At 55.2% G+C, this 19,968-nt stretch overlaps 1 protein-coding gene across 2 annotated transcripts in view; it reads left to right on the top strand.

The window, feature by feature from the left end:
- The window catches only part of EPHB1 (EPH receptor B1), a 52,285-nt gene that overhangs the window by 19,279 nt on the left and 13,038 nt on the right, over nucleotides 1-19,968 (top strand). The window contains exons 3-9 of one of the 2 annotated variants that reach the window (XM_067002784.1): nucleotides 2,337-3,018; nucleotides 11,108-11,263; nucleotides 14,077-14,412; nucleotides 16,306-16,487; nucleotides 16,633-16,795; nucleotides 19,009-19,117; nucleotides 19,313-19,377. In XM_067002784.1, the coding sequence (XP_066858885.1) occupies nucleotides 2,337-3,018; nucleotides 11,108-11,263; nucleotides 14,077-14,412; nucleotides 16,306-16,487; nucleotides 16,633-16,795; nucleotides 19,009-19,117; nucleotides 19,313-19,377 (1,693 nt within the window). Of the gene's footprint in view, nucleotides 1-2,336; nucleotides 3,019-11,107; nucleotides 11,264-11,698; nucleotides 14,045-14,076; nucleotides 14,413-16,305; nucleotides 16,488-16,632; nucleotides 16,796-19,008; nucleotides 19,118-19,312; nucleotides 19,378-19,968 lie in introns of those variants that run through there. The other variant, XM_067002785.1, reaches the window with a different exon arrangement.

Consider the following 19,968-nt stretch of genomic DNA (forward strand, 5'->3'; position numbering starts at 1 on the left):
CCTGCCCCGCTGTCTCCTCCATCCAGGCAGGTCCCCGTGCTCACTCCTCCCCATCCTCCTGCTCGTGCCTCCCCTCTCCCTGTACCACAAGGCTTGTAATTAGGAAACATTAGCAGGCTCAAAACAGCTTTCATACCTGGAACATCATCCATAATTGCACTCAGCAGTGCTCTTCCCTGGCTATTAATGTCACTTTTATGAAGTAATGAGGAACAAAACACCCTGAGGCACTTAAAACATCTTTTTTATATAATGCGAGTCTTTGAGGGATGGAAGCATAAAATAACCTGACTCACGTTCCCCTGACAGAGAAAGTGATAGACAAAGACAGGCGCAGACAGGGAGAGGAGCAGTGGGGTGGGTGGCAGGCTGGTACCCGCATGGCGCTGGCCTTGCGCTCCCCAAAATCCACAGCTGGAGAGCTGGGCTGTCGGGGTGCCAGGCGCCTTGTTGGGTGGGTTCAGAGCATCTCCGGGGGTTTCGGGGCTGCCCCGCTGCGCTGTGTACTCACTGGGGTTCGTTGGCCACACGGTCATCCCCTGTGAAGTTTGGACAGACCTGAAAGACCAGAAGGAGGTCTGCCCAGGGATGTGCAATGAAATATGTATGTGCAGACATGTAATGATAGAAGTAGGGATGTGTAATTAAATAACAGTACACAGCACCTTACCCTCTGTCCTCCTCCTCTAGGAGATTGAACAGGATGAGCATCCTTAGGCTGTCCCCTAAAAGAGTTTTCCAACCTATAAGACATTCTTATCACCTTTTTCCAAACGCTTTTTACATTTTCTCTTTGATGTGTGACAGGGGAAGCCCCACTGGGGGTGGTTCCTGGGTTTAACTGTTTTTTTTTTTCCTGAGTATTATTTTGCTTAACTGATTATTGGTCGAGCAAATGGTGCTTCTGGGTGCACCTCGCTGCTGGGGAAAATGTGAGCGTGCACGGAGCAGGTCCTGCTGGGGCGGGTAAGGAGCTGAGGGATTGTGTTGTGCCAGACAGCACCTCAATACGGAGCAGGTGAAAAGAAAAAACAAGAAGAGAGGTGGGAGAGAAGCAGCGGATGTCTGTGGGTCCTTCCTGCTCTGTGGGCGGCACAGGGCAATGGAGAAGATGGGAGTGGATTCCTGGCTGCTGCTGGGACCTCAGCTCTTCCTCCTGGCTCTTCCCATCCACCTCCCTGGGGAGATTTGTTCCCCGGCCCCTCCTGATGCCACCAGCTTCCCCGCTCCCCATCTGCTGGGGCTGGCTCTGCCCGGCCCCGCTGTCACCGGAGCGATACCCGGGGAGGGGTGGGAGAGTTTAAAGGGGAGAGGGCAAAACCTCATCACCGTGGGGCTGGTCTTGGTTCGCCAGCTCTTCTGGGAAGAGTCGACGCTCCGTGCTGCCCCTCCACACACAAACGCCCGCAGTTGCTGCCGCCGTGTTGCCCCCAGGAATTATGCACGTATCTGACGTGCTGCTTAAAGATTGCCGTATGAATAATGCCGTTACGAGGAGACTGTAAACATGGATTAGTGAAAATGAATGGATTACGAGGCTGTAAATCTGTCTGTGGGACTCTAATTCCATCATACACCATTCACAGTTTGCTGCTGTCCCTTAATTGAAATCGTAGCCTAGATTGTATTAATGCCCTTCTATAAATCGAACTGTGAATCTACATTCTCTGTCTGTTGCGGTGTGCTTTGGTGATGCTTTATTTAGAGAGTTGTTTTTGCTGGGGGAAGCAATCCTGTTGTGCCAAGAGCTTGAGGCTGGCCTTGCTTGTCAGCCCGTGTGTTGGCTCGGTCTCTGAAGACACGGCCTCGCGTATTGCTTCTCTTCAAGCCTGTCTGAATTTAAGAAGCGATTGGACTGTGCCCTTAGTCATATCGTCTGAATTTTTGGGTAGACCTGTGCGGTGCCAGGAGTTGGACTTGATGATCCTTATGGGTCCCTTCCAACTCGGGATATTCTATGATTCATTTCTCAAAGTGCTTTGACTGTCCGTCTTTCCATTTGTATGCCCTCCTAGCCTGCTGGGGCACCTGAGGCAATTTCCCCATGTGGAAATGACGTTTTAGCCTCAGCTGGGAGCGTGGGGCAGTGAGAAGGAGGTGAGGTTTCCCCCTGGTGCTGTTTCCCTGTGTACCTGGGCCTGCCTGTCTGTGACGGTGCTCCTGGCCCCCCCTCATCAGGTGCAGCCAGATGACCTCTGGAGGTCCCTCCTGACTGTCACCAGACTGATCTGGGGTCCTCCTTTCAGGCCTTCCCTGCCTTTGGGGTGACTGGTGCCTCCGGTGCCACCTCCAGCCCCACCGCCTCCCTCTCACGGCCTCTCCTTTCCTTTGTGCAGTGGGAAGAAGTGAGCGGCTACGACGAAAACCTGAACACCATCCGCACGTACCAGGTGTGCAACGTCTTCGAGCCCAACCAGAACAACTGGCTCCTCACCACCTTCATCAACCGGCGTGGTGCCCACCGCATCTACACCGAGATGCGCTTCACGGTGCGGGACTGCAGCAGCCTCCCCAACGTCCCCGGCTCCTGCAAGGAGACCTTCAACCTCTACTATTACGAGACAGACTCGGTCATTGCCACCAAGAAGTCCGCCTTCTGGACGGAGGCACCCTACCTCAAAGTGGACACCATTGCTGCTGACGAGAGCTTCTCCCAGGTGGACTTTGGTGGCAGGTTGATGAAGGTGAACACAGAAGTGAGAAGTTTCGGGCCCTTGACCCGCAATGGCTTTTACCTGGCTTTCCAGGACTACGGGGCTTGCATGTCTCTGCTCTCCGTCAGGGTCTTCTTCAAGAAGTGCCCGAGCGTGGTGCAGAACTTCGCCATCTTCCCAGAGACGATGACGGGGGCGGAGAGCACCTCTCTGGTGACTGCCCGCGGCACCTGCATCCCCAACGCCGAGGAGGTGGACGTGCCCATCAAACTGTACTGCAACGGGGACGGGGAGTGGATGGTCCCCATAGGCCGCTGCACCTGCAAGGCTGGCTACGAGCCGGAGAACAACGTGGCCTGCAAAGGTAGGGTTGGCCTTGGTTTGCAAGGTGCTTTGTGCTTCTGGAGCTTTGCTGATGTGATGTTCATCCCCAAACAAGCTGCTGTGGGTGATGTGAGTGGCCTGGAGCTGATTTCCAAACGGATCTGCCGTGAAAGCTCCTTTTGCTCTGGGGGAACCAGGGAGGAATCTGGGAGCTGTGGTGCCCAGATCTGCTTCCAGGTCCCTGAATGTTGAAAACATGCAGAGAGCACCTTCCTTTCTGTTCCTCCCACCCCAGCACCATTGAGACAGCTGGCATGCATCGCTTCTGCCCGTGCATCCGGAGCCCCCAGAGCTTTGTGGTGTCCTCTGGGGGTGCGGGTGCTCTTGATGCTGCTCTCGGTGCGCTGTGCTGGTGTGATGCTGCAGGGTACGTAGCCCCTGGCTGCACCCTGATGTCAGCCCCTGCTCACAGTGGGGGCACTGGGTCCTCTGGGGGGACTTATTTGTGCATGGAAACACATGGCAGAGCATGGAAGGAAAACCTTTGCTTAAAATAAGGTGGCGTGCTAGGTGTTGTCCTGGTCACCTTCAGAAGGCTGTTGGGCCACTTTCCCGGTGACGTGTGTTTTATTCTGGTGCCCCTGACCTACAGTCACTGATGTCCCTTTGCAGAAGCATGAATTTCCCCTCCTGTCCACGTCTGAATCTGTCTTGGTGGTATTTGCCCCATGATCTCTGCCATGAGAGCATGGGGCAGCAGTGCTTCGGAGCAGAGGCTGCTGTGCATCTCCTGCACGCTGCCATGACCCAGCGTGGAGCAAAAATGGTAAGAGCAGAGCAAAAACCCACAGCCCCAGGAATGATTGTAGCACACAGAACCCAATCTGCATTCTCCTGGTGCTCTCCAGAACTTGCAAAACTGGCTGCGTGTCTTGGACATGGGCTTGCAGCGTGACGGGGACAGGGGCACCCATTCGATGGACCCCTCTCTGCCACCGCCACAAGCGGGCTGGAAGCTGCGGCGATTTGCTGCCTTCAAAGGGCGATGCTCGCTGGCGGAGCCGCTTTCATCTCCTCGTTATTTCCTGAGCAAAGCTGCAGGAGCTAGGCAGCCGTCGCCGGCCTGACCGCCGTGCTGCTGCTCTGGTTCTGGGTATTAATTGGTTTTGTTGTGTTTTTTTTGCTGTTTTTCTGGGTTCCCCCAGCCATGCCGCTGGTGTGCAGCTGCTGGGTTATAAATATGGAAACGGTGCTCACTGCTTGTCATCTCCTTTTGCAGTTCTGATGAATATTTCCCAAATAGGGTTGGAAGATTTTTTTTCTATTAGCATCGCAAGCTGCCCTTTCAGTCTCCTCTCCTAAATTATGGTCGTGTTTCTGTACCTTGCTTGGAAGCAGGGGAGAGCAGAGGGTTTTTGCATGAGAAGGGCTGTAATCCCGTCCATTAATCCCGTCCATTGCCGGTGGGAATGCTTGGAAAGTTGGTTGTTCCTGCTGCTTTCCTGACCTTTCCTCATGGTTCATGCCCTGTGCTCCTGCTCTGCAGTGCCAGGGCTGAAGAAGAAACTTCTGCCACTGCTCCGCAGAGCTCCAGGCCGTTGTTTTGCCTTTGCATGGTGGGCATGCATCGTGTTATGGCTCCTTTGGGTGAAAATTCAGGCCACTGGCAGGTCTAAGGGGGTGGGAATGTCTGCTGTGGGCTGGCCAGCAGCATCCTGAAAAGCACCATGGTGTTCTGCGGGTGCAGCCTGCTCTCAAAGCTGGTGGCTCAGGCAGGTGGTTAAGCGGTCCCATCATGTGTGTGACCATGGTCACCCTTTTCTGGTGGTCTTGTGAGTGCTGTCAGGTGCTGGTGTGAGGCTGTCGCCGCAGCAGAGCTCCTTTTACAGCCCCGTGTGAGCACTTCCCAGTTATACTGTGGCAGGAGGTCTGATAAAGGCTTGGGCATCATGTGGGGCTGGCATGTCTGAAGATCTTGTTAGATGCTTGGGAGAAACAGCAGACCAATAAACCATCCATTCTCTCCATGAAGTCCAGTAAAAACAGCCCTAAAAGCCAGGGTTTCGCTCAGGTCTGTTGGAAAGCTGACCACGTTTGAGTAAAAATCTGGCCTTGGGTTGGACTCTGGCTTCTTGGTGGCTTTTGTGGACCCTTTGGTCACGAAACTCCTCCTCGTGTCCTCGTGGACCTTGGGGACCACGAGGGAAGATCTGCACCCACCGCTGCTGTTCTGAAACTTTGGTGGGCAGGGGACAGCAAATCATGAGGCTAAAGAAAAAGAATTTGCCTTTCTCAGCGGGCTTTGTTGCAGCCATGGGGTGATGCTGGTTAGTGATGGGCACCCACCACTTGCTCTGGGTCTCCTGCAGCAGGACCTGGGTCCTTCCATCACGACCGCTCCTCACGGGGCATGGTGCAGGATCGCACCCCAAGCGTCGGGCGAGCATCTCTGTCGGGTGGCGCCGCCGCCGCCGTGCTGGCTCCCAGGAGGCTGGCGCTCCTGACATCTGCTTGAAGCCTTCGTCAACCTGAGCAGCCGAGATGAGCCACTTAACGAGCCCGGGGGAATTGTCACAGAAAAATCCGTGGTATTTTAAGGTTGAGAAAATGGGCTTAATTCCTCAGGGAAAGAAAGAAAAAAAATAATAAAAGGGGAGGGTTGAATTGTTGAGCTCCATCGTCCTGATCTCATCCCTCCTGCCCCAGGAGTGGAGGCAGTGCTGTGGTGGGGCTGGCGGAGTGGATCGGCTCCAGGGGCTCGTTAATTGGAATTATCGTTGTATGTTGGGTGTTCGCAGTGATTGGGGTCCTTGTTTTCCCTGCGTTTTCCCCGCTGGATGGTGGGGCTCCGTGCCTGAAGGCCCAGGTGGGGCTGCCCCAGCTGCTCTGAGCCTTGGGTCGATGCGAAGCGGAGGCTGTTCCTGAGCCCAGAATGAATAATTCATTCGGCACGGTAGCCCACGCGCCGCTCAGGTGGATATTAAACCCATCCATCTCGCCAGCCCCGGCCCTCAGCCGTGCTTTATGGCCTGCCGCCTGGTCAAGGCGCAATGCATCACCGCGCTGGGAGGAGGAGGCCTTGGGCGCGAGCGCCCGGCGCGCTTCTTGATTCCTCCCAGAGGGAAATAATTAAACCCTCCCTCTGCTGGGGCTTGACTCTGAAACCTAATGATGGCAGGCGGCTGGGCAGAGGGGCTGCCTGCTTCTGCCCCGATGGGGAAGGGGCGATTCTGGCTTGAGTCTGGGGAGGTGGGGGAGCACCGTGGGGGCCAGCCGGTGGTGCGGGCAATTTTGCCTTTCCCCATGGCCAGCTCCATGGAGAAACCAGTGAAGGAAACGATCTGAAATGAAAGCAGCTTTGTGCCACGTTTTCACTCTGCGTTTCTAAAGGCAGAGAGAAGGGGTGAGAGCGCCGTTGTGCTGCTCCTCAAGCTTTTTTCAATCTTTTTTTTTTTTTTCCCCTCCCTCTGTTGGCAAATTCCTGTTTCTTTGTCTCCGCTTCGCCTTCCCTCCCGCCCCTCGCCGTGCCGGTGCCCCAGGAGGAAGGCTCCTTCGGGTGACGTGACGGCAGCTCTGTCCCGTGGGCAGATGGCTTTAGGGAGGGGGGCTGCAGAAGAGCCCTTTATTTTTTGCTCACCCCGCGTTGGCTGCGGCCGTCCCCCTTCCGCCGCTGGGTGGAACAGGCAGCACGGCTCTGCCAGCGCTGGGCAGGGATGTGCCGGAGGCACGGAGCTCTGGAAAGGGGGTGGATAATCATTTTTCTGAAGTTATGCCTTAATGAAGACATCTGTTAACAGCCGTACCCATTTCACAAGGAGAACATCCAGGAAAACCTTGTTAATTCTTTTTTTCCCCCTAATGAGCATGGTGGGTTTTAATGGAGGTGTTAATTGGAAGTTATTAGCCAAAGGGCTCCGCGGGTGGGTTCGGGCCCTTCCCGGCCCTGCGCGGACACCCAGAGGAGCCGGCTGCTGCTGGGGCAGGATCAGGCCACCGAGGGCTCGGGGCACCTGCCCGGTGCTTCGCTTTGCTGCATGTGGGCTCTTTATTTTATTTTTTCTTCCTCAAAGACTACCGTTTATATATTCCCTCCAATTTACAGCGAGGACTTTTGAGTATTGTATCGATTTTAGTCTTAAAAGAGGCAGAAAAAGCCCATGGATTTTTTTCAATGATTATATTTTTTTTTTTCCAAGGGTCTTTTCAAGAGCCTATTTACAAACAGGGGAATAAATCTGCCTCCGACACGCCGGCTTTGTTCCGCCAGGCTTACAGGCAGGCCTGGGAGCGAGCCCTGCAGCCCGGGCTCGGCCCCGCGGGAGCCGGGATTGTTCTCCTGCACAATGGCAGGGCGGCGAGGAAGCGCAGGGTCCGGCCCGTGTCCGGCACCGCATTGTTCCCCGACGATGTTTGCAAAAACGCCGAGCACCTGGCCAAGCCGCTGACTCATTCCCGGGAGCCTGAAAACCTTTCTGTGATTTTTTTTTTTCCTTCCCCCTTGGTTTGGTGCGTTGGGTTTCTGGTGGGATGCGCGGCGGGGCGATGCCTCTGCTGCACCCATGCCTGACGGTGATTTCGGTCACGTATGGTTATCGAAGTCAGCGTGTTTGTAGGGAGCCCCAGAGTGCAAGTGACGTTTCGCAGCTCGGAAAAGCTCCTGGAGCTGCCTACGTACGGAAAATCCCGGCGGTCTCGCACGGCCTCAATGCATGCACAGCAGGTGTTAAGGATGGGGGAGTCTTTTCTCCTCCTCCCCCCACGTGTTGATGCCCCGCTGGTGTAGGTGCTGTTTGCAGAAGGGCCCTTCCCAAAATCAGGCTGGGAGGGTGGCCGGGCAGCGTGCGGCGAGGCGCGGAGGGTGACTGCCTCGGCTCAGCCCGGCGGTGCTCACGAGCAGCTTTGCTCCTCTTCTTTTGTTGGTTTTGCTTTTTTCCCCCGTTCCTTCATTTCCTATTTCTATCTGGCAGTGGAGCCAAAGTGCCACAGGAAAGCACGCTTTCAGGGGATTTCTCCTGCAACCTTTCTGGCAAGCAGGGGGAGGAGGGTGCCTGCCGTGGGGTCCGGCCCCTCATGCCCATGGGGTTGTGCCCTGCCCGGGGTTTCCTCCCCAGCCGGATCCATCCCAGTGTGCTCACCCCGTTTAAAACCAGCAGCTGCTCTGTGTCCGTGTGTCCTGGCAGTACAAGCGTGGCCACGTGGCTGGAGCCCTCCACCGGCACCGTCCCGGGGTTGCCTCATCCATCACAGCATCAGCGTTAACGAGGAACCACTTCAGGCGTAATTAATAAGCACTTGATGTTGTCTAGATCGAGGGGCTACTGCCTGGCGTGAGCGGGTGGTGGAGAGAAAGGTGCTTAATGAGCTCCTGGCAGGAGAGGGAAAGGTTTCTAACCAGCGCGGAGGGTTTGTGCGGGGCACGGGGCTGCTCCAGGCACTGGTGGCACCACAAGGTGCTCCTGGCTTCCCCGTGGGGCGACGTCCAGCGGGTGCTTCCTGGGTGCCCCCCAGGGACCCCGATGGTCACAAGGCAGAAAGCGGACGCGTTCCCAACTGGTCCACGACTGCCTGCTCCCTGCCAGCACGCCTTCGGTGCCGCCTTTTGTCCCTAAGGAGATGTGACCTTGCTTGATGCAGCCCCCTGCATCCGAATTTGCTTTTTGTTTCTGCAGCGCCTGTTTCCCATAGTGTTTCTTAAGAGCCAAGCAGAAACAAGCTTGAGCAGGCAAAAAAGAGGCTCACAAAAGTGACCTGGAATTTTGTTTTATTCCCCTTGGCTGTTTTTGAGGGCAAAAGTGAATTTTCTTGCTTTCCGCCGAGCTGGCAGCCTTGTGGCATCATCTGCTTTCCTTTTTACGTGTTGAGCTTTGCTTTTTCTACATGAATAAACCATTGTGGGCCAGGCTCGGAAGCTGCTGACTTTAATTTATGTGTGTCCCACGGCAGATCTAAGCCTATTTCTCCAGAGGTGAAGGGCTGGCTTAATTAACTCGCTGTGTCAACGCGACGAGACCGGAGCTGCTTGTAATTATGTTGGGCGGGCGCTCAGCTCCCAGCCTTTGGTGCGTGTTTGGAAAATGGGGTGAATCGGGATGGTTTAAGGCAAACGGAGAGGGCTTTCTCCTTCTGTAGATTTCTCCAGCTTCTCCGCTCTGAGGACTTGGAGGTGGGGAGGCTCTGTGGTGGCGTGTCCCCATCGTGGTGGTACGCCAGGTATACAGGGCCGGCTGGTCCAGGAGAAGACCTCACCCTGGTCTGAGGTTGCGTCCACGCACCCCCAGGCCACTGCCTTGATTTGTCCCCTAAGGAACAGTCGGGACGGGATGAGCGTGATAAATGCCCTCAGATCACCTCGGGCGTAATCGTAGCATCCTCTAAATGTCATTTTTTCCTACAACGTACAATTCCAGGTGGGCGTTTATTTGCCTTTGTAGCGTCTTTCATCCTCACTTGTAGCCTCCGTGCAGTCCGCGCTTGGAGGTGGTGGCGCGAGGAGAAACGCCGCCTCGCTGCTAAAACACCCTTAAAACACCCTCGTTGGGGCTAATGGGAAAACCCCCGCTGGGAGATAGCCGGGCTGGTTTTGGAGCGGGGGGCCTGGGGGACGGGGAGGGCCCCAGGCTCAGCCTGGAGGACTTAGGCGAACCTGCTGTAATTACAGGAGAGCAGTGCTAATTGGTAATAGTAACAATTAAGGGCCACGTGCTTGCGGATTACAGGAATTTGCAGAGAAGTGAAGTGATAAAAGAAACCTGAGGATGCTGGCTTGCGGAGCGGACTTTGTTCCCTTATTTTGACAGGTGTCACTTGGCTTCCTTGTAATTAAAACCAAACAAAGCCCTCACACCGACCCACCCGCGTGCTTAAGCCAAGGCGTGTTTGTATTAAAGCCTTCCTCTTGTCATCCCCCCTCGCTCTCCTGTTGCCTGCCCTATGGATTCAGGTGGACATCCTCCGGTCCTCTCCATCCTTATCCTCGTAGGCGCCCAGCACGCTTCCCATGCTTTTCCAAGGGGAAGAAGGGCACGTGGGGACCACTGTGTATGGGGACAGCACGGGGAGGGGTGACATTCCAGCCCTTGGCCGCGGTGGCCTCTGCTTTGGCGTCCTGATGGTCACCTTCAAGGCTGGTGGCCCATGTGTTTGGCTGTCTGTGTGCATGAGCCTCTGGCTTGTGGACCCTGCGTGCTGCCACAGGAGGCCACACCTGTGGCACAGGCGCTGTGGGACGCAGGGGACGGTGGTGGGTCCCTCTGGGATGCTGCGTCCCCACGCTGTCAGGAAGATCTGGTCCTTAGTAAAGCACCAGTGCCGTGCCTCAGGCCGGGGGGAAGATCCCCTGAATAATAAAATCGTAAAATATTGTTTTGATTTATTCCTTTTTATCATCTTTTAATATCTGGAAAGGCTGCGCGAGCAAGAGGCCTTCATGAGTTTTGAATGACAGGTTAAAGGGCTCCAATAAAGATTAGATGGTCCACTATCTCCCAAGGAAATTGCATCAAAGTGGTTACTCCTGCTTGCTCCTATTAATTTCCTCTTCATGGCTGCTAGGAGATGCCTCATATCCTGATGCAGCAGACAGGGGCTAAGAGGCACTTCCCATTATCTCCATCATCGCCGTGTTTATGAGACACTTAGTGTGGTTCTTCGCCGCGCGGTGCCTTGGGGGTGGGGGCACCGTGGGGCAGAGCTGGGAGCAAGTGGACGTGGGGCCACCACCGTACAGGTGAGGGGGAGCCACCCTGGCTGGGTGGTGGCCTGGTCCCTCCGGTACAGCCACGGAAATTTGGGAGCTCCCTTCTGCAGCCTTGGGTCTTTTGGGTGTGCTTTTGGGGGTGTCAAGGGCGAAGGGGCATCAAGGGTGAAGGAGCATCCATTTGTCAGCACCTCCTTGGTGAGATCCACCATGGTGGGGTGGGACAGGGACAAGGGACCCCATCTGTGTCACTCCATCTTTACCCTCTAGCACACGGCAGTGAGGTGGCTGATTAACGAAGCCCCCTCCTGTTAAAGGCTCAGGGGGATGGTGGGGAGCAGGGACATCCACCACCACCCGGCAGAGCCCCAGCTCCTGGCTGTCCCATCCAAGCGTGGTGCCCAGCACAAACTCTCTGCTCTACTCTTTGCAGCCTGCCCGGCCGGGACCTTCAAGGCCAGCCAGGGTGCGGGGCTGTGCGCCCCGTGCCCCCCCAACAGCCGCTCCAGCGCCGAGGCGTCGCCGCTCTGCGCCTGCCGCAACGGCTACTACCGGGCCGACCTGGACCCGCCGGCGGCCGCCTGCACCAGTGAGTACTGGGGGGGGGAGGCATGGGGGGCCGGGCTTGAGTGTGTCTGCACTCGCTGTCTTGTTCCTTGTCTTGCGGAGGGAGTGTTTTGGGGTAGGGGAGAGGGGCTCTGCCTGGTGCCATGTGCCGTCAGGGGTATTTCTGGGGTGGTGGCTATGGGTTCAAGCCTGATTTTTGGTGAGGAAAGAGCCCAGGAAAGAAGAAAGGACTGCTGGTGCTCTTCAGCCCGCTGGGAGCGTGGGTCCTGGTCTCAGCGCCTCCTGAACTGCCCCCCCCAAAATTGCCACGGACCGAGGTCTTTAAGCCAGGAGCTTTAACACCAGGATGTTACGGAATACGACTAATGAAGATGCTCTCGCTTATCCTCATTTGCAAGACCTCGCCATTTGGCTACGAGCTGCTGTGGGGTGCTGACCATCTTCTCCTCTCCCACAGGGGTACATCCCTCGTACCGAGCCCCAAAGCCCCAGTTGCACGGGTCGGTGGTGACAGCGCTGTCCTCTCGCCCTGTGGCTGCCTGGCCACCTGGAGGTCAGCGTGGAGAATGGTTCAGAGGCCGAGGATTTCTCGTCTGCATCCCCCTTGTTTTATTATTTAGGGGGTGTAGCTGCGACTTCCCATGCTGTTTCTAATCCACAGCTCCTTAGAAGATCTGTTGTAGATGAGCTTAACCTACCGAAACCCTATTTTTGAGGGTGATGGGATGTTTCCCAGGCCGGCCACCCCACATCTTTCTCTGGAGCCTGCATGGGTTAGTGCCGTTGTGCTTGTGCCTGCCGGGATGCACCTGATGTCAAGGAGTCCCTGAGAATCCCCTCTAGAGCTGGAAATGTGTTTCCATGTTGTTGCAAATCGCTCGACCTGTAGGAGCAGAAGTCGGGAGGTACAACACCTGCGGATGAATCTGCTCCTTCATTATATCTCGTTACATCGCTGATTTACAGTATTACTTTGTGAAAGGATTACAGTATAAAAAAAAGTCCATTTACTGATTTTATTTTTCCTTCTCATTGAAGCTTAGTTTTCAAACAGGCTAATTTGAGCTGCCAGCTGTTCACTGACAAAGTTGTTCTGTGTCACAGGAGTAAATACTTCTCCATCTTTGTTTAATTTATTAGTTGAGCATTAATGGGAAATCCCCCCAGTAAAGCAGTGCCACAACCTCGATGGTACCTTGAACAGGGCGGCTCCTGCCAGAAACTCTTCCCCTGTTTCTTTTCTTTTTTTTTTTTTCCAAGAGCCCTTAAAGCTCAAAACATTGCAGCTGGAAGCTGCCACCTGTGTGAGCGCCGCGGCCCTGGGTGTGCCAGGAGGACTCACAGCTCGTGGAGGAGCGAACGGGCAGTGCGGGTTCTGGGGCTAAGCATGGATGACGGGGAGGTGTGCTGGCGGCACCTTGGTTTGGAAGAGAGCCACGCTGGGCAGGCAAGCAGTAATGCTGGGAGCACAAGAAGCTGGTGGCAGGAGCCTCCATGACCAGGGCAAAAGGCTTTTTCTCCTTTTTTCTTACCTGTTAAGGGTTAGGGTCGGGGGGCATTGCCTGGCCCTGTGATAACCATGGGAAAGCTCTGTTCAGGACATGCAAATCCCACCTCTCCTTATCCCAGCCATTTTCTGTTCTAATCCCATCATTAGAGCTGGTTCAAGACTGTGTCTCCTGGCGTGTTTCATGAAGCTGTCCTTGTGGCACGGCCCCGCTGTGTGTGATGGTGACCCCATCCCCAAGAATGCCCTGCAGCCGCACCTCGAGCCCACAAAATCCCTTGCTGGCAAGGATGCCACGCTGGCAGCTGCTCCCTGACAAGTGTCTTCAGCCCATTGGACGGGGAAAGAATTAAATGGATGGATTTTTGTTACTTGATTCTATTTTACTTGTTGCCCGTTGCCTCCCATTCCAGGGAATAATTCCTCCACATCCCCAGATTCCCCAACACACATGTGGGAGGTCCCCCAGGACATTTTTCCTCTTTCAACCTCTTCTCTAAGGTCAGATCCTCCATCATTTTTATTGCTCCCTCTGAACTCTTCCTGACATGGAGAAGTCCTTTTTTTCTTCCTTGGAAGTGTAGTGCTCACACCCGAGCCCTGCCAGCATGAGTAATTAATTGTTCTCTTGGCCTTAATGTAAGGCAGCAGACAGCTTTTGGGTTTTCAGAGGTGGACCCACCTGGATGACATAGCTGTGCACTGGCTTTCTCTCCCTGGTGTGGCTGGCACCTCCTTTGTTGCTCCCTATCAATCCCAGCCGCGTTTTGCCAACATACAAAATCAGTGCTGTATTTAATTCCCTTCTTCCGAAGCATCCGCCACAGCTCCCATCTCGGTACTACCTGCGGCGTTGATCAATGAACTCTCTCGTCTGACATCCCAGCTGCTAATAAAACACTCCGACGCTGTGGGTAAATACCCATGCTCCCAACCTGAAACACTGAACACCAATAACCATTTACTATTTTTGACTCTCTTCTCCCCTTGTTCCTGCGTTTCTGTGGGGTTCTGGCTAGGTGACATGTCAGAGTCCCAATCTGAACCCCAAGCCCCTTTCTTCTGCTGGAGGCGTGGGGGGGTGGGGATGGAGACAGGAGAAGATGGGTTTGGAGGTGAAGATAGGTGGAGGTGTGGATGGGGAAAGTCTGTGCCGTGTCCAAAGAGGTGGCAATGATGTCCCTCCTGAGCCAGGAGGCAGTGGGTAGGTGGCAGGGGGAGCTGTGGGGTGTCCTGCTTGGCACTGGAGTCCGCTGGGCTCCTGCCCAGCCCCAGAGCAGGCAACGTTTGGTGCGAGGACCTGTTTCAACTCCTCTCCTTCCCTACAGGCGTTCCCTCCGGCCCCCGCAACGTCATCTCCATCGTCAACGAGACCTCCATCATCCTGGAGTGGAACCCGCCGCGGGAGACGGGGGGCAGGGACGACGTCACCTACAACATCGTCTGCAAGAAGTGCCGCTCGGACCGGCGCGCCTGCTCCCGCTGCGACGACAACGTGGAGTTCGTGCCCCGGCAGCTGGGGCTGACAGAGACCCGCGTCTTCATCAGCAGCCTCTGGGCGCACACGCCGTACACCTTCGAGATCCAGGCGGTCAACGGGGTTTCCAACAAGAGCCCCTTCCCGCCCCAGCACGTCTCCGTGAACATCACCACCAACCAAGCCGGTGAGTCCCGGGGAGCTGGTTGCGATGCCAGGACCTGTGCCTGCTGTTTATCCCCCACTAGCTTTATGGGGGAGGAAGGGGCACTAGCCCTTTCGTGCACTGCTGTGGTGGGAGCAGGGGTGTGGGGTGAAACCTGGCCCTTCCCAGCGGGGGTGGGGACCTGGCTGTGCCAGGAGCACAGCAGGCAGAGGGGATGGGGAAGAAGAAGGGGATGGTAATTTCTGCTTTGCGCCGAGAGCGTAACGCAGGCAGCCTTTGTTAACCTGCTCCCTCAGGAGAGTGCAAGACAGAAACCTGGCGTAAATTTTTTAGTATCTTCCCTCCTGGGAACGCCGATCCTGTCAGGCTTTTGTGTTATGTTTGCGCCTGGCTGTCATTGGTGTCTTGTTAACCATGTGCAATCAAACCTGCTCCTTGCACCAAGACCTTTTCTTTTGGGGAGCGTTTTGGGGGAGTATTTTTGCTGCCCCTGGCTCCTCCATCCCTGCACGTCCCCTTCATCTTCCCAGCTGTGCTTTCCTGGAGCTGGTGTGGCTCTGCCTGCTGGTCTTCCCCATCTCCTTCTTCCTCTCTTCCTTCCTGTATTTGCCTTGTGAATGCTGGATATGAGCATGGAAATACATCCGTGGTTGGATGGGCTGTGTAATAACTGCAACGCCATGTGTTGCGTTTCATGCTCTACGGGCATTGTCAGTGTTTGTGAGACTGCAAACAAATAAATACCTGCATGGGGACATCCTGATCTGTGTACTTACTGATGCACCCCAAAACACCTCTCCTGCTGCTCCACCTGCACCTAAGCATCACTGTGCGACCCCTCCCCGCCGCTCTCGGCACTGATCCTGGCTCTGCAGTGGGCTTTTCCACCTGGTTTCCGAGTGGCCTCGTGTTTGCGCACGGCCGGATCCATGCAGGTTGGTTGGCGTTGGCTCGCCCCAGTTGGGCACTGGGCGTTTGCACAGCACCATCCCTGCCATAGACAGGCAAGAACGTGGCGGGGCTGTGAATGCAGCACTTAACAGCACAGCAATCAAGCAAAGTATTTAAATTCAGAAAATGAATGTCTTGGAGCAGAAGTGGAAAGATTTAAGGGGGAAAAAAAGGATTAAACATGCTGGATAAACAAAGGCAGCACCGGACTGTCAGCATCTCCTGCAGCATGGGGCAGGCGTGCCACTTGTTCGTATGTGCTGAGTGGGAGGGAGCGATTATCCTCCCTCCTTTGTCCTGAGTACGGCGAGGATGATGATGATGATGAGGGCAGAGAGGCTGGAATATGGAGCTGGCCCTGTGTGGCACAGCTGCAGCTCCGTTGGGCTTTGGGTACCTTTCCTAGAGACTTTTGGTAGGAAGAGGGGCATAATTAGGGCCATGCTGCCTGGCTCTGGCCCTTTCATGTGCATCTTGGAGGGCAGCAGGTCTGGGGTGGTTTGAGTCCGTGCTGCAAGTTTGGGCTTTGGAAATGGAGCTCCTTGGAGGCTGGGCACTGAGGCTGAGCGCTCCTGGAGAGCCCCTAAGAGCGGAGCCGGCAGTGAGCAGTGGATGCAGGCGCCACAGTCAGGTGTCCCCTGGTGTGCTGGGGTCATGTCCTTGACTGCCCCAAGTTACAGAGCATGCCCAGGGAGAAGGAGCACTGAGGATTTCCAGATCTCTAATTAAAAAGAGTAATTGGTTTAAATACCAGAATTCCCCTGCTGGCTCGCCGCTCGGGCTCTGTGTGAGCTGCTGCACTGCTGCTCTTCCCACCGCTAGACGGGGACCTTGTCCTGTGGGGCCAACAGCCGCAGGTGCAAGAACCAAGAGATCGGTGTAAATGAGAGATTTCACCCTCCCCTGGGGCCATGCAGGCTCAGTCCTACCCCTCGGCGTTAATTTTCCCCCCTCCCTTGGCAGCACCCTCCACCGTCCCCATCATGCACCAGGTGAGTGCCACCATGAGGAGCATCACGCTGTCCTGGCCGCAGCCGGAGCAGCCCAATGGCATCATCCTGGACTACGAGCTCCGCTACTACGAGAAGGTGAGCCGGATCTGCACGCCCGACGTCAGCAACACCGTGGGCTCGAGGCCAGCAACGGTAAGCTCAGGTGGAAACCTCACCATGGAGGATGGGCAGGGGAACAGCGGGTGCAGGGTGGGCTTACGGCATCGCCACGACCTTCCCGAAACGTCCATCGCCGCCCGCTCCGGCTGACCCCTTTGTCTCCCGACCCTACCCACAGGACCACAACGAATACAACTCCTCCATGGCCCGCAGCCAGACCAACACGGCCAGGATCGAGGGGCTGCGCCCCGGCATGGTCTACGTGGTGCAGGTGCGAGCGCGGACGGTGGCCGGCTACGGGAAGTACAGCGGGAAGATGTGCTTCCAGACGCTGACCGACGGTGAGCGAGTGGCCGGGGTCCAGGGGGTCGAAGGGGGGAGGAGGACAAGTTCCCAGCCGCAGCTTCAGGCTCTAATTGGATTAAATGAACTTGTCTCTGCAAACCTCTCCCCCAGTGGGCAGCGTGGCAAAAGCCAGGTGATTTACAGGGTTGTCCTATTAATTGCCAGCTGGAGGAGTAATCTGCTGTAAATCTATCTGTGTTTGCTCCCCTGCTATTTAGCTGTGGTTTTGTCTTTCCTGCATCCATCTGTGGTGTTGGGGCTGGGTGCTCTCCAACCCAGTCAGGTCCCCTCCCTGCTCTCATTTCTCCGTGTGTTTGAGTCGTCCCTCCTATAAATCAGTCCTTCCAGCCCTTTCATCAGTTTTATTGCTTTTCTCTGAATAATGTCAATAAAAGATGCAGAGAGCAGAACAGATGGATGGAAAAGAGCCATGCCTTCTCCTGCCCCGGGTCATCATCCATGGTGTGCTCAGCACGCTGTGGTGGGGAGGAGCAGAGGGGTGCAGGCCCCCCAAAAGGACATGAAGCTGTCCTGAGGTGTTCGGAGCCACATCTGTGTCCTTTCAGGCAAACCTTGAAGGCTCAGACCCATCTCTCCTGGGGTTCCTCACCCCAAGGTGGTACACTGGAGGAAAGGGCAAGTCACAACCTTCACGGTGTCTTCTGGCCTCCTCACTAGAGTCTTGCTGTCATTCCTCTTACCCCAGCCCTTCCCAGTGAGTGAACACCCAGAAATACTACATCCCTTTAGGCACTAATAACTCATGGGATGGCTGTTCATCACTCCTGGCTTTGTAACAAATGCAGGAGTCAGTGAGTGGAACAAGGCTGTTTTCTTGGTCCTTCTGCCCCTCCAGAGGCTGAAGCCCTTCCTCTGCTGCTGTCAGCCCAGCTGTGCTCCAGCTAGGTGACACCCGTGGGTCCCAGCCCACTGGTTCACCAACCTCTGCAGGCTGGTGAATGCCCAGCGCCAGGGCTACAAAACCGCAGTAGCACTGGCTGCGGGTCCCCAGGGACCCTTGAGAGAACCCGATCTTGAGGTCAGGCTGTGTGACAAACAACCGTTTAATATCTTTGTTAACGCAGTTAAAGTTGCCTTTGTGTTGGCCATGTCTTGGTCATGAGAACTGTGTCCTGCTGTGATGAAATGGGGTCTGCGGTTGGACTATCTTGGGGTGGGACAGTGCCTTGTAGGCACCCCATGACCCCAGCCCCAATCTCCACCCTGGCATCTCCCCCCAGAACTCATGGTTTTCCCAGTCCGGGGCCAGGTACCAGCCAGCTGCAGGATGCTCAGAGCAGGGCAAGCTTCTGGCAGCAGGGAGAAGAGGGAAAAGAACACAGGGGACTGAAAGGAAGGAAATGGTAATAACCCCCCAGTGCCTTCAACATCCAGGATTAGAGAAGTGAGAAGAAAAACCCTGCCTCAAATAAGCAATTAGTTGAAATTTAATAAGAATGGATATTGTAGATTATTAAATAATTGATTGTTAGAGGAGAATTTCTTCGGATTTGAGCAGCATGCAAGGGAAAAATCTAGCTGCTGGTGATTAACTGCAGAGCAGGAAAAATACAGATAAAAGGGTGTTAAATACTTCCTTCTAGAGTGAATTTTATTTAATCCCTGTTCGTGCCTTCTGGCATGAGTGACAGGGCAGGACTGTGCTGGTTAGGTATTACTCCACAGACCTAAATAGAAACAGGTCAAGCCTGCTTCTTGTTTACACCAACATCGTTTTGCTTTAATGTGGCCTGAAGTTAGGTATAAAAATCAAATGAAAGTGGCCTTGTCTTGAAAGAGGTTTGCAGCCATGTCTGATGCTCTCAGTTGTACCTCGTCTCTGGAGGGTCTCTTCACCGCCTGCTTTCCTGGAACGTTTAGGAGCTCTGTGAGACCCCATGTTAAATTTGGTCGAAATGACCAACGGGTCTAAATTTATTGAGTGAAGGCATGGCCAAAGCCACCTTGTAAACCTCTCCCCTTTGGGAAACGGGGCCTAAGCTCTGCTGGTTTGACTTCGTTCCTAGGACCTTCTCTTCCATATTTTTAACCCAAAGCACACATGAGCTGAGCGTGACAACCCCTAGCCACGCACCCACCTTGCTGACCACCCTTCCCATGGGAGCAGTCCCCATGGGGACATTTTGGGAGCTCTGCCCGTTCCCAAGAGCTGCGAGGGAGGGCTCACCTTGTCCTTTCTCTCCTGCAGATGACTACAAATCTGAGCTGAGGGAGCAGCTGCCGTTGATCGCGGGGTCCGCGGCGGCTGGGGTGGTCTTCATCGTCTCGCTGGTGGCCATCTCCATAGTCTGCAGCAGGTGAGAATGTGGAGGAGCAGCTGGAAGAGATTCGGTGCAGGAGGGGAGGGATGGGGAAATCACTCAGGATGCCATCAGCGAAGAAGGGAGCTGGAGGTGGTCACCATGGTGTGGGCGAAGGCACCGAGGCGCAGGCTGTCCGGCAGGGAGCAGTTCCCAGTGTTGCTCATGCAGTTTTCTGGTCTCTCCTCCCAGGAAGCGTGCGTACAGCAAGGAGGCGGTTTACAGCGATAAGTTACAGCACTACAGCACCGGGCGAGGTGAGCAGGGCAGGGGAGAAAGGTCAGGGTGGCTTTGTGGGGTTGTGGTACCTCTGGTGGAGAGGGAGAAGAGTAGCAGGGGGGCAATACACAGGGGATGGGGAGAGGATGCTATGAAGGCTCCCAAAGGCCAGAAGAGGCAAACTGATCGTAAAGGACCAAAGCAGCAGCTCCAGGTGGTAATTGTGACTCAGCTCTCAGCTCCTGCACAGACCTGGCACACCAGGCTTACAGCTCTGTGCATTGTGAGCACCAGCAAACCCCATTTACACCCTCCTGGAGAAGTCTCCCAGTTGGATTTGCTTTCTCTCAGAGGACTCGGTGCCTGGGACAAATGAGATTAGGCTATTAGAAATTAATTGATAGGAGCTGATGGGGAAATGTGCCCAGGTCTGTGAGCAGATGGCAGGGAGGTGCCCATGTGGGGTTATATAGGAAAAGGTTGTATATTGCATTTTAACTGTATCCTGGTTGGCAGCAGTCCCTCTGCATAGCCTTGGAGGGGTTTTGCTGTGCATGTGGGAGGAAATCTCCAGCATGGGGCTGGGTCCTTCTGAAATACAACCCACATAGGTGCACGGAGGCTGGGAT

Source organism: Anser cygnoides, chromosome 9 (genome assembly GCF_040182565.1).
Source record: "Anser cygnoides isolate HZ-2024a breed goose chromosome 9, Taihu_goose_T2T_genome, whole genome shotgun sequence".
In the NCBI taxonomy this organism is placed as follows: Eukaryota; Metazoa; Chordata; class Aves; order Anseriformes; family Anatidae; genus Anser; species Anser cygnoides.